Below are 16,033 nucleotides of genomic sequence, written 5' to 3'. Positions count from 1 at the left end.
ATTACACGTGGCTTATTATTGAAAAAGGACAGGCAGCTGGTGTGTAAAAAATTATTCATATTTAAGACTGATATGAAATCGACTCATGATATTTGAAACAGTCCTTCTCTATGTCATCATCATTCACAAATTAACACTAGGCCTACCTCAGATTATGAACAAAGTGGGTAAGATTTTGATTGGAGCAGATTCAGCAATATTGTCTAATATTGAATATTGCTTTAGTAATCAAAATGTTATTGTACTTGGGCAGATTCAAATCATTGCCTTAAAAATCTAAAGTGGATTGTATGGTGTGGAGGCCTGAGGTTTACACCCCTAAAATTAGTGCTACAGTTGGTATGTTGTAAAAGGTAACTCGAAAGCATGTCGTGATTTATATATTTGTTTTATTGCGTATGGATTGTGAGCTTCGGTGATCATTACATCATCACTCCATTTTCTAGGATCATGGTTTTTCTTACGTTGTTTGCTTAGAGAGTTAGGGAAGTTTTATTTTATTATTTTTTTGTTTGATCATGGTTCAATATTTTTTGTTTGGAATTGCCTGATGCTGAAACCAGTGAATATATTGAACTAATACAGTTGTTGAAATAATATACATAATATCAAATTTATTGCATGTTTATTACAATAAAAATATTAAAATTATTTTGTATGTTTATAAGGGGTTCATTTATACACCCATACATCTTTCATCAACATTACTGTACACCTATTTTGTTAAAGTCCAAAGCTCTTGACTAGGCCACTAACAGACCAGGAAAAGTCCTATTGCTTTTTCCCTCCACTTGTGGATCATTCAAATGATGCATATTCCACTGCTCGGTGATGAATTTAATAAACATATATTTATATATAAAATTTAATTGGAACAAATAATTCAAAGGCAGTGTCCGGCAGCACAAATGCAAATTTCCCTCGTGCCAAGCTGATATTGTATGCATTTGGATGGAATAATTTGCACTCACTCATAATCGTGCTACTTCCCAGATTATTAGAGGAGCCTGTAATTAGTAAATATAATAGGCCTAATCAGACACGTATCACTGGCTCTCTCCTCGCTCCCTTCAGAGAGCAAGATTAATTCTAAAGCCCTCCTGATATTGATATCATCCCCTAAACAGATGAAGGAGGCCGACCCACATCTGACAGATGAAAGATTTCACTCTGACTAATTAGCTCATCATTACAGCCTGGCAGTTGGAGCAGGTCCATGTAGGAGTAATGGAGCCTTGGTAAATCACTTGTTGTTCACTGATCCTGAAACAGCTTCGACACAGATCTTAGGATACATTTTCAGAAGAATAATCTCTCTGACACACACGAGGGCCATGGATTAGAGCCACAGACTCTCAGACTCACCTTCCTGCAGGACAAAGTTCTCCATAAGCCAGTGGTAGGCCTGAGTGCAGTCCTGCTGGTCATTCAGCGTGAAGAGGTTGGAGGGAATGTGACCAGTGTATCTGCGGATGCGCTGCTCTGGCACTGAGCTGGTCAAGGACCATGTACTGATGTCTATTCCAGTAGGACAAAGCATCTGACAAAGATATATACAGAATATTCCAGTATAATTTGGATATCTAATTTGTTTCATACAAACCCACATTGCTAAAACAGCAATGTGGGTTTGTATGAAACAAATTAGATATCCAAATTAAATGAAGCTCAGGTACTGCTAATCCAAATCTTTTTATAAACTCTGCTTAATGTACTGATCACTGATTTAAGTTGAATTATACTTTATATTTATTTTCTATAACAGCCACTCTGACAGTAGTTATGGCTATAACTGAAATTATGGGTTTATATTAAAGCACTAATTTGTTATCAATCCTAAACACCTCATTCACAGGGTTATATATGGCATGAACTTGTGATTACAAGCAAAATTGTCAGTTTGATCTATTTCACTGCCCAGAGTGGGGCATTTAATTGGCATGAGCTATTAAAGCAACCTGCCATTTGTATTAACACACTGTGGCTTCAGTACCTGGTATTGCTGTCCAGTGCAGAGGATGAGCTGATCGTATGGAATATAGTGATCTCCGTTGACTTGTACACGTGTCATTTTCCTGTCTATGGCTGTCATCTTTCCCTTTAGCACATTGACCCACGAGCACAGAGAGAGTTGAGCATGATCCTGCTCGCTGTAGCAATGACTGCAGAGAAGAAAAACTTGAGTATTTCAGAGTCTCCTTATTTATGCTTATGCATGGGTAGTCAAAGGTCATAAATCAAGTAAACAAGGTGACTCTATAATCATATCCAAAAGGACAGGCTGAAAACAAACAAACAAAAAAGGTAGGAATGCAAAGGTCTAGGGATGAGGATCTGGGAATCAAGAAATGTAGCACCACTAGAAACATTATATATTCAAATGAAAGTTAAATAATCCGAGACAAAGGTCCTCAAATCCTAAAATACAACACTGACTGTTGTACTGATTTACAACAAATTTTATTTAAGGGAGCTCAGCAATAAAAAGTTATTGGACATGGCCAATTGATGACTGCCTCTTGTCTTTCTTGGCTGCCTAGGCTGCAGGTCTAAACATCACATCTGACCACCGCATCTCTCCTCGTACTATGCATGCTGAAATTAGCTGATGATAACAAATCTCATCCCAGACAGTCAAGACATTTTTGATAAGCTTGTCATATGCAATTCTGCTCTAGCTAATTAAGCTTACCTTGCAACTAGAAAGCTCATGTTGTCAGTGCTGAGGTGTTCAGGTAAACCATGAGGAGAGATGAGAGTCAGGTTGTTGAACTGCAGGTGCGGGCTGCAAAAAGGAACAGGAACTCATTTTCTATAAATATTGTGTAAAGTTTTGAGCTCATGGATATTTTACTGTTTGACAATTTTGCATAAATTTGCTTCAAATGATATCGTATACTGCATAATCTCATTCGTCATGTCGAGTAAGCGCTTTATTCTGTCCAGTGTCACAGCGTGAGATGGGAATGCACCCATGAATATTCACACCGAGGGGTAATTTATAGTAGCTAATCCACCTTCAGGTACATTTTTGGGAGGTATGAGGAAACCAGAGAACCCAGAGGAAGCCCATATGGACACAAGCAAAACATGTAAAAATAGTTCGCTATACAAAATTGTTCAGTTATTTAACTACAATGTGAAGTTCACTTCGTATTTCTAGATGTGACATTCTGTGGTCACACTGTGTCCTAAACCACATCGGTAACTCTGTGTCATATCCCTGTAGTGGATGTGGTTTAGGGCAGATATTTACAGAAAAGAGATTCTATTACTTGATAGCTTCATTTGCTTTGCAGCTCCAGAAAATAATAATAATAATAATAATAATATGAAGTAAACATTGTATGTCAAACATGTGGGCTTGTTGACTACATTTGGGATAAAGGGAAAATCATATAGATTTGATTTTTTAATACTCCTTTAACTAATAGCTTAATCTATCAATATTTGTGAGACTGTACTTTCTTAAAATCAAACTGGAATGTAAAAAAAAAAAGATGTTATTAACCAGTGAAGCACTTTTTAAAATAACGTTTTCAGACTGGAATGTCATTTCAACGTTTATGTTGAGTCATTGAGTGATTTTGTTCATGGCTCTCATTATGTCCAATAAAAAATTCATTCCTTTTCAGTTTTCATTTTTGTTCCCTGTAATGGACTTAATTGTCAGTAATTCACTGCAAAATTGAAAGGAAATGATTCCCAGTGCTAAATCCATCACATACTGTATATCTTTTAAGTTTAATGAGATAACACTTTAATTATACTTATTCAATGACTTACTAACAGCATAACAAAATAATCAAATTAATATGTGACCTGTAATGGAAAGCATTATCTTTTCAACAGAGCACAGAACTATTTTTGTGTCTAAAATACCATCTGTTTTCACTATGAGAGAATAAAAAAGAAGGCCTGATCCTGCACTGGGCTTTGTTGAATATAATGCTTTCATATAGATGCCTCCTAAATGAAGATGTATTTGTAAAGTGGATTTTGCCCATTTACAATAATCAGCCTTTCTGTGTGTGTGTGTGTGTGTGTGTGTGTGTGTGTGTGTGTGGTTTTTTTTTTTGTCCATGAAGAATGCCACTGAAAGCAGGGACATGAGCGTGAGGACAGCAGCGATAACCGCACACCATTAGAGGTGGAACAAAAGGCTGTGGGGTGTGTGGGGTTATTCTGTGAATGCTGGAGGGGCAGATGCAGTCCACTACTGACATCCCTCTATTTCCCTTGCTGCATTGGCATACATTAAAGTGCTTTCTTCTCCAAGCATCACGGTAAAAGCCCTCCTTTTGTTTTCTCTTTTTTTTTTACCCTCCGCTGCGTGTTTAGTCCCCCTCCCCGGGGCCACGTTTACCCTCAGGAGTGTAAAAAGGTCCCTTGTCATGTAAATGGACTGTTGTGTGCGCAAGGGTGACATTATCGCAGTGTGTGTGTGCGGCTCTGCAGGCCTGCAGATCATCAGTGCTGATCTGAGACACAAAAACTGGACACAGGAACACACTGCTCTCAGACCTCTGCTCTGGATTAGAGGCTTTTCTGAGCGATTGGGGCAGACAGGAAGACAGCACACCAGCACTATAGTGTTATTTGATGTATGGGGGCAACGTCGCTCAAAACATAGTTATTGTGTCTGGCAATACATCATGCTATTTTGATGTCTGATCTTGTTCATTACAAAGCTTTGTACTTGGTGCTTCAAAGTAATAACAAACCAGAACACAGTAATAAACAGTTCTGTTTATTGTCTAGTATTGTCTATTTTCTGTTCCTTCTGGAGAATAAGACACACCCCCACATATTATGTCTGCTTAAAGAAAAACACGAAATATACGCCACTTTGTTGTATAAAGGACCTTTCCTTGTTATTGTTTACACCTGCACAAGGTACAAAAAAATTTGGCACCCCTATAATGAAGCTGTATTTTTTCAATCTGCTTCCAGTCTAGGACTAAAGGTACCTGAATGGTTTAGATCAGGAGTATTTAACTAAAGTTCCTAAAGGTCTAGTTACATAAAATTCCTGTCTTTTACAGGTCCAGATAAGCAATTAACATTGATGAATAATGACAACAGTTACCTTTTTGCTGAACATCAATTTAGCTTTTTTTTATCACTTATGAATAAAACCATGAGATGTCAGATGAGACGTCTGTCTTGAACTGTACAATCATCTTTAAGTATTGTTTTCATAATTCACTTTATTTTATTAACTAGCTTTGTTGTCATTTCACTAATCAGGTCTGCAAAGGTAAAAAAAAAAAAAAAAAACTATGAAATTCTGAATACTCTTTCCTTTCTCGATAAACTGCCTTCATGTAAATAATTGACATAAATGCATCAACAGTTGATCTGCTACCGAAGCTGCAATAGTTCATATTTTAAAAAAAGCTGGAGAACTAGACTTGGGTTTAGTGTTTGGGTTGATTTGTGGAAACACTTTGCTGTGTTTGTTTCCAGACCGTGTGCTGATGGTTTATTGTATATATGCTCAAGGTACACTTGCCATTCAGTTTATTAGGAACACCTGTACAACTGCACATTCATGTAGTTATCTAATCAGCCAATCGTGTGGCAGTGGTACAATGCATAAAATCATGCAGATACAGGTCAAGAGCTTGTGTTAATGTTCACATCAAACATCAGAATGGGAAAAAACGTGATCTCTGTGACTTTGATCGTTGCATAGATATTGGTACCAGATACAGTAGGATGGTCTGAGTATTTGAGATATTGCTGATCTCCTGGGATTTTCACACAGAACAGTATCTAGAGTTTACACAGAATGGTGTGAAACAGTGGTTCTCAACCTTTTGTGAGCTCTGGATGCCTAGCATATTTCGAACAATCCACAAGGACCCCCTCACTCCACAACATCTCACACTTATTCTTCATTCTTAACTGAAGTTCTTGACCTGTACCTTCATGATTTATTGTATCATGTTGCTGCCACATACAGTGCCCTCCACTAATATTGGCACCCTTGGTAAATATGAGCAAAGAAGGCTGTAAAAAATTGTCTTTATTCTTTAACCTCCACTAATATTGGCATCATGGACCCTATCATGGACATCTTGGATGACTGCCAGTTTATACTTTTCTTTCACAACATCAAAATAGCACAACACTTCTATGAATTTTATGTATGTGAAGGTAATATGATATATGAAGGTAATATGATATATGAGTATATGAACATAAATTGGGGTAATTGTGTGCAGTGATGGCATCATTAAGAGAACAAATAATGATGCCACTGTGACTGTTCACTTGTCTCTCAGGGTGGTGGAAAATGAACTGGAACTATAGCCATGGGTTCTATTGTGTTTTTCTGAGGTTTTGTTAATGAATCGTGGAGAAACAACCTTAGTTGTTAATGTTCCAGCTATGTTTGGTGGTTTCAAACTACATGTAATCTGGATTATATAATATCATTACAAATGTCAAGTACTTGTAATCAGAGAAGGACACACTGAAAAGTATTTAATCAGATTAGTTACTTATAGATTATATTTTTGACGTGAGTGTATCCTATTTTTTTTATATGTAATTTATCAAGTGCAGCATAAACTGCTCAGAGAATGAGATTACTCTGTATTCTCTGTTACTATATCTCAATCCTATTTCTGAGTCTCTGTGATTTTAACTGGGTCAGCATTCATCTTTCTTTGCAGTAGCTCATGGTGTCCAATCTTATTTGCAAAGGACCGGTGTGGGCGCAGGTTTTCAATCTAACCAAGAAAGAGCCACACCTGATTCCACCTGTTTAATCAGTTGTTCTTGTGTTTAAATGGACTATCAGGCGTGGCTCCTGCATGGTTCAAATGAAAATCTGCACGCACACTTGTTTTTTGTGTGGATAAGATTGGACAACCCTGCAGTAGATCTACCCCTCCCAGCTAACTCTTAAATGCTACAAGGTGATGTGCTTGTTAGGTAAAAGTAGGGCTGTAGTCAAGAACACCATTGTCAAGTCCAAGACAAGTCAAAAACCAGGACTAGCTGAGATCGAGTCAACGAGGGTCTTAAGGGGGTCAAGGCCAAGTCAAGATCGAATCAAAATGAAAGCAAGATCAGTGTTAAGATCAAGACTGAAAACTTCAGCCAAGCCGTTAGTTCAAAGAATTGGCTTCATTCACGCATTGAGCCAATGATTAAACTATGTTGTGGAAAAGAAGGAAGTACTTCTTGTCAAACTCTGTGAATGAGAAAAGAGAAAAGAAAAGACAACATGAGCATTATTTTTTATAAACTCTGGGTCAAGTCCAAGATTATACTTAGCGAAAACAATGCCCAAGACTGAAACAAGTCCAAGTACAAATGCCAATAAGTCCAAGATATGTTCAGGTCAATATAGAAACCTTAACTTGAGTCTTGAGAAATTTACAATGTTGCCTCACATTTAAATAATTAATACAATCAATTAAACAAACAATATTAAGAACAAGATACGAAAGCCATGTTTTTCATTTTTCCAATGAAAAACTGTCTCCCATTTTTCAGAAGTGACATCAAATTGATCCATACTAGATGTGAATGAGTAGTTGAATATGTGCATGGCACCTTGAAATAGAAAGGTGTCTCATCACAAATTGTATTCCCCCTTTGTGCTCCAGACTCTGGATCCACCACAAGTGGTTAATGAAGATGCAAGAAACTTATAAGGATTAACAAAAAATGAAATTTAAACGTCATCTTGACATACTGCTTGACATTTCAAAATGACTTGGATGACTGAAACCCTTAATTGACGTTCAGTTGTTTCTTTCTTTTTTTTTAAACCATATTAATGTGTCAATCCTCCGTCAATAGCAGAAAACAAAAAACACCAAAAGTTCAAAAAATGAGCAATGGATTTGCTGTGTTAATCTCAGTTCTGGCTGTAAAGGTGAAGGGCAGAAACATTACAGTCACCGTTCCTCAGCACAATACCATCCTGTGGCTTTTTTCCATCTTATCAGTGACACACAGGCCACCATTGTGGCCAGGCTCAGACCTCCGGGGCTCAGAGGACAAGCGGGGAAACCCATGAATCTTTATCTGTCCATGCTGCTACTGCTCATGACCCCTTCATAGTGACTGATGGAGAGGAGGGGACAAGGACAAGGGAGTGTGGGGGATGGAGCTTTGGGTTTAGGAGATAAGAGTTCGGCCGCCCCCTCGCTTAAACGTCCCGAGCCGCCATCACTTTTAGTGGACACTAACTGCCTCATTAGTCAAGTCATTAGTGACAGCAAACACCGATCTCCTGACAGGAGAACAGTGGAGCAGCTAATTAAAGGGCTAGCACCCGTGCGAAAGCTGCCAACCTCGAGCAGCTGCATGCCCACTGAGCCTGCCAATGCCACAAGAGTTAACGTGAACACACACATACACACACACACTCATAGAGACACACACATTCAAGCTGACCCCTGGTTGCCAGGTAGTTATCTGCTTTTGGGGAAATGATAACGGCTCTAAAATGCACCCTTTGTTTGGCTGAATGTTATGTGCAAACATGAAGCATTTATATGACTCTCGGCTAAAAAAATTTCCCTAGATTGGAATCTTTCAATAAATAGACAATAAACAGAATACATTGTCACTGCTGTGCAATATGAACAGTCAAAGCAATGAAAAAAAATTAATCACAGGCTTTGAGCATACAATCACGGGCTTTGAAGTACAAATACAACTCAATCTCGGGGCATGACAGAGGCACTAATTGCATCGGTGAAAAAGCCATGTTGAGATGAGTATTAGCGTATAAGCCTCTAAGCTCATATTTCAGGCAATCAATGTGTGTCCCAAATCCCTGGAGTCACTTCCACTAATTATAATCACCCCAAAGATGACATGCTATGCTGTTGTCTCTCCTCTCTCAAAACAAAAACCTTGCTGTTAGTCTTTCTGATGAAAATAATGAACGCTCTTGAGGGCTTTATCATTATTTGTTGCTTTTGATTGAAGTGAGACGTCAGCTTAAAGTGACAGTTCAGACCAAAAAAAAAAAAAAAAGAAAGAGAAAAAGCTTGATTTAAATTTATCACATGTTTGGTGTCTGGAGCTATGAGGTTAGTGCTGATAACAAGTAAAGGTTTATCAACATGCAACACAGACTTTCCTCAAAGCCCTTATTTTGAGCTGTTCAGTATCTCAAGCAGGCCTTTTGAAGTATCTGACACTGTTGTCTATTAAAAAAGAAAAGAAAAAGAAAAAAAACGTAAAAGTACACAACAGAGTTTAAATCAGTTAAAAGTAGCAAATACATACTGTATTTATAACATATCTAATAACCTGGAGTTCCAGTTTAGTATTATAGCTTATAGTATAGTATTGCTGTGTCTTTCAAGACAAACATGGTTTAGAATTAGGTGCTTTGCATGATGTTAAACTGACAGCTATAAACCTCCCTTAATATTGTGTTGATCCAGTGGCTTCATCAAACATGCTTTGTCTGATTCATTATGTATAATCCTTACCAGAATGCGAGAGCTTCCAGAAAGGCCAAGCCAGTGTCCGAAGCTCCTACCACCACAATCTTGGCATTGATGTTAACTTTGGGCTCCATCGTGAGCTTCCGGTTAATGTGATTCAGTGCGTAGGGGACCTGGGGAAGACAGACAGGAGTAAGAAACAGCGTGTGACAGCTCTATTAAGGCACATATGCATAACAAGGCCAGCTAAATTGCCGCAACGGACCATCTTTCACTTAACCAACAAATTCCAGCTAACAAAAATTACTGCATCCTTAAAAGCTATACTGATTACCTGCACACATTTTGTGAGTCTCCCAGTCCCTAATGATAATAGTCTAATGGAATGGACCAGTCCATACCGTGCTTTTCACAAAGCACTTACACACCAAAAAAAAAGTAAGAAGCTGTCAAATGTAATATATTGAAATTCCCTAATGTTTCAAAGGTCCACTCTGTAATACAAATGGAGCAAAAATTGTTGAGCTTTACTGATGTAGACTACTCAGGCTTTCTGCTTTTCTTGTTACATACTGTAGTGCAATGATTTCTAAAGATTTAACATGTAGAATATGCCAGTGGCATTTGAATCCATTCAAACCATCAAACCCTCCCAATCATTTCCATCCCTAATCTCCAGCTCTAATTGGTCCTTATGCAAGGATAATTTGATGAATTGCTCCTGTAGTACACCTTGTCTGATTGAGCATGGGCGCAGAAAAAAGAGAGAAAAGTACTAAAAGAGACGACGCAATTTATCATCACAACATAAGGCAATGTAACTGATTGCACACTCGTCAGTATTGACCCTCTTATTCCTGCGCAAAATCCTGTAATCAATGGCTGAGTTTTGAGGGCTTTTACAAAGGCCTAATTGAAGTGATTTGTGGAGCCTGAAATCCTGGACGAGAATTGGGAAAAAAAAACACAAGGTTAGTTTCGCTCCAAAATCAACTTCCTGATCATCTGCTAGGAAACACTGCAAACACGTTTGTCTATGTTATATACAGTATTTCAATATTTTCTCCTACAAAAGTTTCACCTTTGATATTTATCTATCGGTTTTATTTATTGAGGAAAATGTCATTATATTTAGTCATATACACCAATCAGCCATAACATTAAAACCACGGACAGGTGACGTGAATAACATTGATTATCTCATTACAATGGCATCTGTCGAGGAGTGGGATATGTTAGGCAGCAAGTAAACAGTCAGTTCTTGAAGTTGATGTGTTGGAAGCAGGAAAAATGGGCAAGCGTAAGGATCTGAGCAACTTTAACAAGGGCCAAATTGTGATGGTTAGACGACTGGGTCAGAGCATCTCCAAAACACCAAGCCTTCTGGGGTGTTCCCAGTATGCAGTGGTTAGTACCTACCAAAAGTGGTCCATCTAGTCCATCTAGTTTGATCCCACAGAAGAGCTATTGTAGCACAAATTGTGGAAAAAGTTAATGCTGGTTATGATAGAAAGTGTCAGAATACGCATTACATCGCAGCTTGTTGAGTATGGTGCTGCGCAGCAGTCCATGGAGGTCCCCCCTCGCAATTTACAGGATTTAAAGGATCTGCTGATAAAGTCTTGGTGCCGCAATATTAGGCAGGTGGTTTTAATGTTATGGCTGATCGGTGTACCTTCAGTAGAGGGGTGTTATTAGTTAGGTTTAGGCTCTCTTAGTCTAATCTTTTAGGCTAATGGCTGCTAATACAAAATACATTTCTTATGAAAACACATTGGTGAACCTATCGTTCATGTCACAGCTAGAACTATTGTCTAAGCCGTGCGGTTACACAGACATAATGCACACCAATCAGATTTGAGAATTTAACCGGACTGTAATAATAAACTGATTCAGAAAATGTGTTGCTATTTATCAAAGAAAAATGTATAATCATTAATATGGTGAAGTTTTCTGTTAGGAGACGTTAATTTAACATTTATGGAAGGAGTCTCCAGTGTCAGTGCTTTTAAATGATTGGTACGTTTTCCATCACAGAAGAGTCTTCAGGAAAGATAACTTTGTGCTTTCCAGTTTCTCAGTTACATGACAAGCTACATTTTTTTTTTTTTTTGCCTTTTAACTTGAAGAGAGAGGGGAAAAAAACATTTTGGTGAAGGAACAACTGTTTATAGCTGCTATATCATAAGTGATAACTTATCTCACAGAATTTCCATAAGATTAAACATAACTATAAATGATTAAAAAAATGTGAAGTGCTGTTTATTAATAAATGAGAAATTGTAATCGATGGAGAATCACTGCGGTGTAAGAGGGATGTGCACTAAGCACTAGGGACATGCAGTCATATAAAAATAATATACTTCGGGGTGGTAATGGCCTTAATAATAATAGCCTTTCCTTACTCTTTCTAAATGTCCCTGTATATCTACAATTGGATTATCTACTGCATGGATTTATAAAGATTTACATTTAAAATCCCTTAAAGGTCATTCATCCTGACTTAACCTGAATGACATCGAACTGTACTTGTTCTGCAGGTAAAGAGAAAAGCAGGTGCAGCAGTCTGCCCTTCGTCCCTTCATGGACATGCAGAAGCAGCGTGGGGCATAATGGCAAACCGTAACCCGATCTGCTGTTGACAAAGAAAGTGAACAGGTGTTTTAAACCTGATTAATCCGTGTGCATGCGGGATGCAGGGCTTTACTGAACGCTAAGCCAGCAGGCATGCTCTTATCTCGGCCGCTGCCTGGACACCACGGTTGCTGCGCTACCAAATGGAGCTTTCTAATGGAGATAGAGTGTGGAAGAGCAGCAGCAGCTTGTTTGGAGCTGCTAATGCACCATGTCATTGCACATACACACACACACACACACACACGCACACGCACACATACACATACATGCAGGTATATCACACCTGGTCATAACCTGCCTCCGAGATCTTATATAACTGTACTTTGGAATTTATGCTCATGTTGGAAAAACTGTCAATACTCTCTACACAATTATTTTTAATACACAAGTGCATTTGTTTAGCTTGGTTCTGTAGTTTTGCAGTGGACCTGTGATGCTCATGTTGCGAACAAGTAAGGAAAGCTTATAGCCTCCAGTTTAGAATTGTGCAGAGTGCATTCCTAAATCACACTCTTGGAACAACAGGATCTTTTGAGAAAATAACAGAATAAGTCTATATTAAATGTGATCAGAACATTCTCACTGACGTACAAATCTGCTTTCAAACCTTGGGCTTGAGTCTGATGACAGAAGGGTAATACCAAATGATATGCTCAACTAGAGGCTATCACCTTTCTTTTCTTCTTAGCTACGTTAGCCTTGTAACTCCTATGCAAAACTAAATATGCCAAACATGTCCTGACTGATGGATTTTGAGTAAAAAGTAAATGAAATTAAACAAATTTCTTTCTTTTTCTTTTTCTTTTTTTTTTTTTTTGCTAAATGTTTCCATTAAGCAAACTGCAGTATGAAAGTGAAATTCAAATCAAATCTGACTTTAAAATCATAACATGCTAGTGTTTGTCATACATTTGTGCTAGTTTTAAATGAATTTCAACATATTTTTATCATTAAAAAATGAATAAAAGTAGCTGTAAGGTATTATATATAAGCAAGGTTGTCGTTTGCATATCTAAACATATTTTCATATTTAGATAAATACCTAGTTACCTCAGTAATAAAATAAGGTATTATATATGATGATCTGCTGCTTTAAATGAAATTTGAATTTGGCTTTAGCGAGATAGTAGCCATGTGTGTGTATATATACAGTATATATATATATACACACACACACATACATATACATACAGTATATATACACATGGCTGGCTGCTGTTGGGTCAGGCAGGTAAACATACGCAGGTGGAGCAGCTGATGCAGCATGGATAAGAACGCTGTTTTACCTGTTAAACACCAGCAGTAAACATTTTCCACTTCCATCTGTCACTGAGGCCATCTGCTCCATTAACCTGCACCATTAAATAACCCCTGGCAAAACGGCTTTCCGAATACGGTTATAAGCAGGCATGAAACAGTATGAAAAATTCATAGCATAATAACTGTACAACACCATGTGACACTTTTCGGTATGTTGGGACTGAATGATAATAGCTAATGAAAATCATAATTATAATGACCATAATACACAATTCTTGAATTTTGTGAAATCTGCCATTTTTCTTGCACTTTTGACATTTTATCACTCAATCGACAGAACGAACAGGTATTTTGTAAGTACATTATAAGTACACATACACCTACATTCCTAACTATATATAAATATGTAAGCCACCAATCATAGGCCTCATAAGTATGTATCATGTATCATAAGTGTACCCCCACCATAGTGTACTTCCCCTAATGTTTATTAGCTTTGCCTCTGTGCTTAATACTGTGCAACATATTGGCATTTGTCCTTGATTTGACTGATACTACTGATTTGACTGATTTTATATCAAAGTTATGTAATATACTGTATGTTAAAATGTATTATTATTGCAGTTACTAATTATTGTAGTTAAAAACATTATTTACTGCTCACTTAAAGGAATGAAATGCTTTTTTTCCAAAAGAGGAAATATGTCAACTTACATCTACATGCAAATGGTCTTAATATGATACAAAAGAATAACACGCTTCATTTTCATAGTGTATCTGATTTGAGTTTTGTGTGTGTAAACCTCAGGAATAATAAAACGCTCCAAAATGCTTCTTCAATAAAGAAATGTGCCTAATATCTGAATAGTTTTTTGGTAAAAAAAATAAATCTGTGTTATGAATATATGGGAGAGCTCATGGTTTAGAGGTTCCATGTGTGAAATCTCAGCATGTTTGGGAAGCAGAGAATAGAAAGTGGTCAGTGTGTGCTGTGACTGGTCAGACAGTTAAAGCAGTGATTAGTTAAAAAGGGTTGATTAATTGTCTGTAACAGCAGCTCTGACAATAGTGCCAGCTGTGACACAAACCATACAGTAGGTTTATATTAATGCACTCATTATCATTTCTTTGGGGCGGTAACCGTAACTCCACGCCGTCGTTGGTTATATTTGAATGGGGAAAAAAAACACCCCATGTAATTTATTCCTTACATACCAGACAATATCCAATTCACTTTGCAGTCAATTGTACTTAATTAGTTCTGGGAAAGTGTTGGTTAAAATAGGATCAAAATATGTTTCATTGTGCAGCACTACAGTACATCACGGTATCTACTTACAAATTAAACAATAAATGGAGGGTGAGATTGAAATGGCAACAGAGTGAGGTTTGAATTATTCAGTTTGGGAAAAAGTTTATTAAAACTGTGTAGCCTTCAGTAGAAATACACAGACTCATTTTTATTTGTTTGTTTGTTTGTTTGTTTGTTTGTTTAACATCATCATCATCATATATTGTCTAACCAAAGACCAAATTTTGCAAGAGAATTAAAGCAGAAATTGACCAAACTCCGATTGCTCAACAGCGCCCTCTGCTGGCTTGGGAAAGCTGCAGTTTCTTGTTTGAAAGTTTGCGGTGCCTCCTCCCCCCTTTGTAGGTAGAAGTTCACATTTATGTATCAGAGACATTGTCTCTGTTTTCACTTATAATGATTAAAGGAGAGGTTTTAAGGAAACTATGTGGTTATAAATCAATATGAGAAAGCATAAGGCTATAGTAATATAGTAATAATGTTGTAGGCTAAAATGTTTGTTTACACTAATTCCAGCAAGAATCACCTTTACTACAGTTAGAGATAGAACATGAATATGCCTCCTTATAACATTTTTACATTTGCAGCAGATTAGGTAAACTTAATGGATTTAAATGGAACTTTTCCCCCCTGATCCAAACAATACAGCATACCACATGAATGCATTTTAATTTAGGGGAAATTTAATTAAATTGACAGAACGAAAATTTCCTAATTTTTCAAGTATACGACCCACAGAGTCAGAAATTTTTGGCAGCAGCTACAGCTAGCAGTCTGTTTGGGTAGCTCTCTAAAAGTTTGGCTCCGGGATTTGGAGATCTTCCTCCACTCCTATTTGTAGAACTGTTCAAACTGGTAGAGGTTAGCTGGTTTTTGCTGATGGACAGCGACCTTCAGCGACCTTCAAGTCATTCCATATATTTTCAATTGGATTTGGCACACTCCTAGCAAGCCATAGTAGTTTATAGTAATTCTAACCACATGCTTGGACTCATTGTCCTGTTCCAACCCATTTTCAGATGGTTTGCAGATTTCATCAGGTTCTTCCCTGGAATCCCCCATGTACGACTTCTATTATTTCACTTTTCTCTTATTGAATTATATTAAGCTTGTTTGCCCCTCATTCCTATTTCAGTCCATACGGGATTTCGAAGGGTTTTTTTTAATTGTTGTGGCCAAAAATGCTCGAGTTTGCTGTGGCATTTTTCAAAATTTGCGATGCAATTTGCGTGGGTTTTTTTTTTAGTTTGTTGTGCTTTTTTTGTGGGGAAAACTACTTGAACTGATGAAATTGCAATTGCACAAAATTGTTTTCCACGGTTCTTCACAGTGATGTTTGTTAGTAAATTACACCTTTTAGCTGTACTCATGTTCGACACATGTGAATTGATGTGGG

General features: G+C 37.4%; 1 protein-coding gene across 1 annotated transcript in view; it reads right to left on the bottom strand.

Annotated features, from left to right (window-relative positions):
* The window catches only part of cfap61 (cilia and flagella associated protein 61), a 39,785-nt gene that overhangs the window by 8,866 nt on the left and 14,886 nt on the right, over window positions 1-16,033 (bottom strand). Inside the window, exons 16-19 of the mRNA XM_053613966.1 lie at window positions 9,474-9,601; window positions 2,693-2,785; window positions 1,994-2,162; window positions 1,366-1,540 (exon numbers count right to left, since the gene is read on the bottom strand). Coding sequence (XP_053469941.1) covers window positions 1,366-1,540; window positions 1,994-2,162; window positions 2,693-2,785; window positions 9,474-9,601 — 565 coding nt within the window. The remainder of the gene's footprint in view (window positions 1-1,365; window positions 1,541-1,993; window positions 2,163-2,692; window positions 2,786-9,473; window positions 9,602-16,033) is intronic.

The sequence above is a fragment of the Ictalurus furcatus genome, chromosome 25 (genome assembly GCF_023375685.1).
Source record: "Ictalurus furcatus strain D&B chromosome 25, Billie_1.0, whole genome shotgun sequence".
Lineage (NCBI taxonomy): Eukaryota > Metazoa > Chordata > Actinopteri > Siluriformes > Ictaluridae > Ictalurus > Ictalurus furcatus.
Note: the sequence above shows the minus strand (reverse complement) of the source record. Positions and strands in the feature narration are given on the sequence as shown.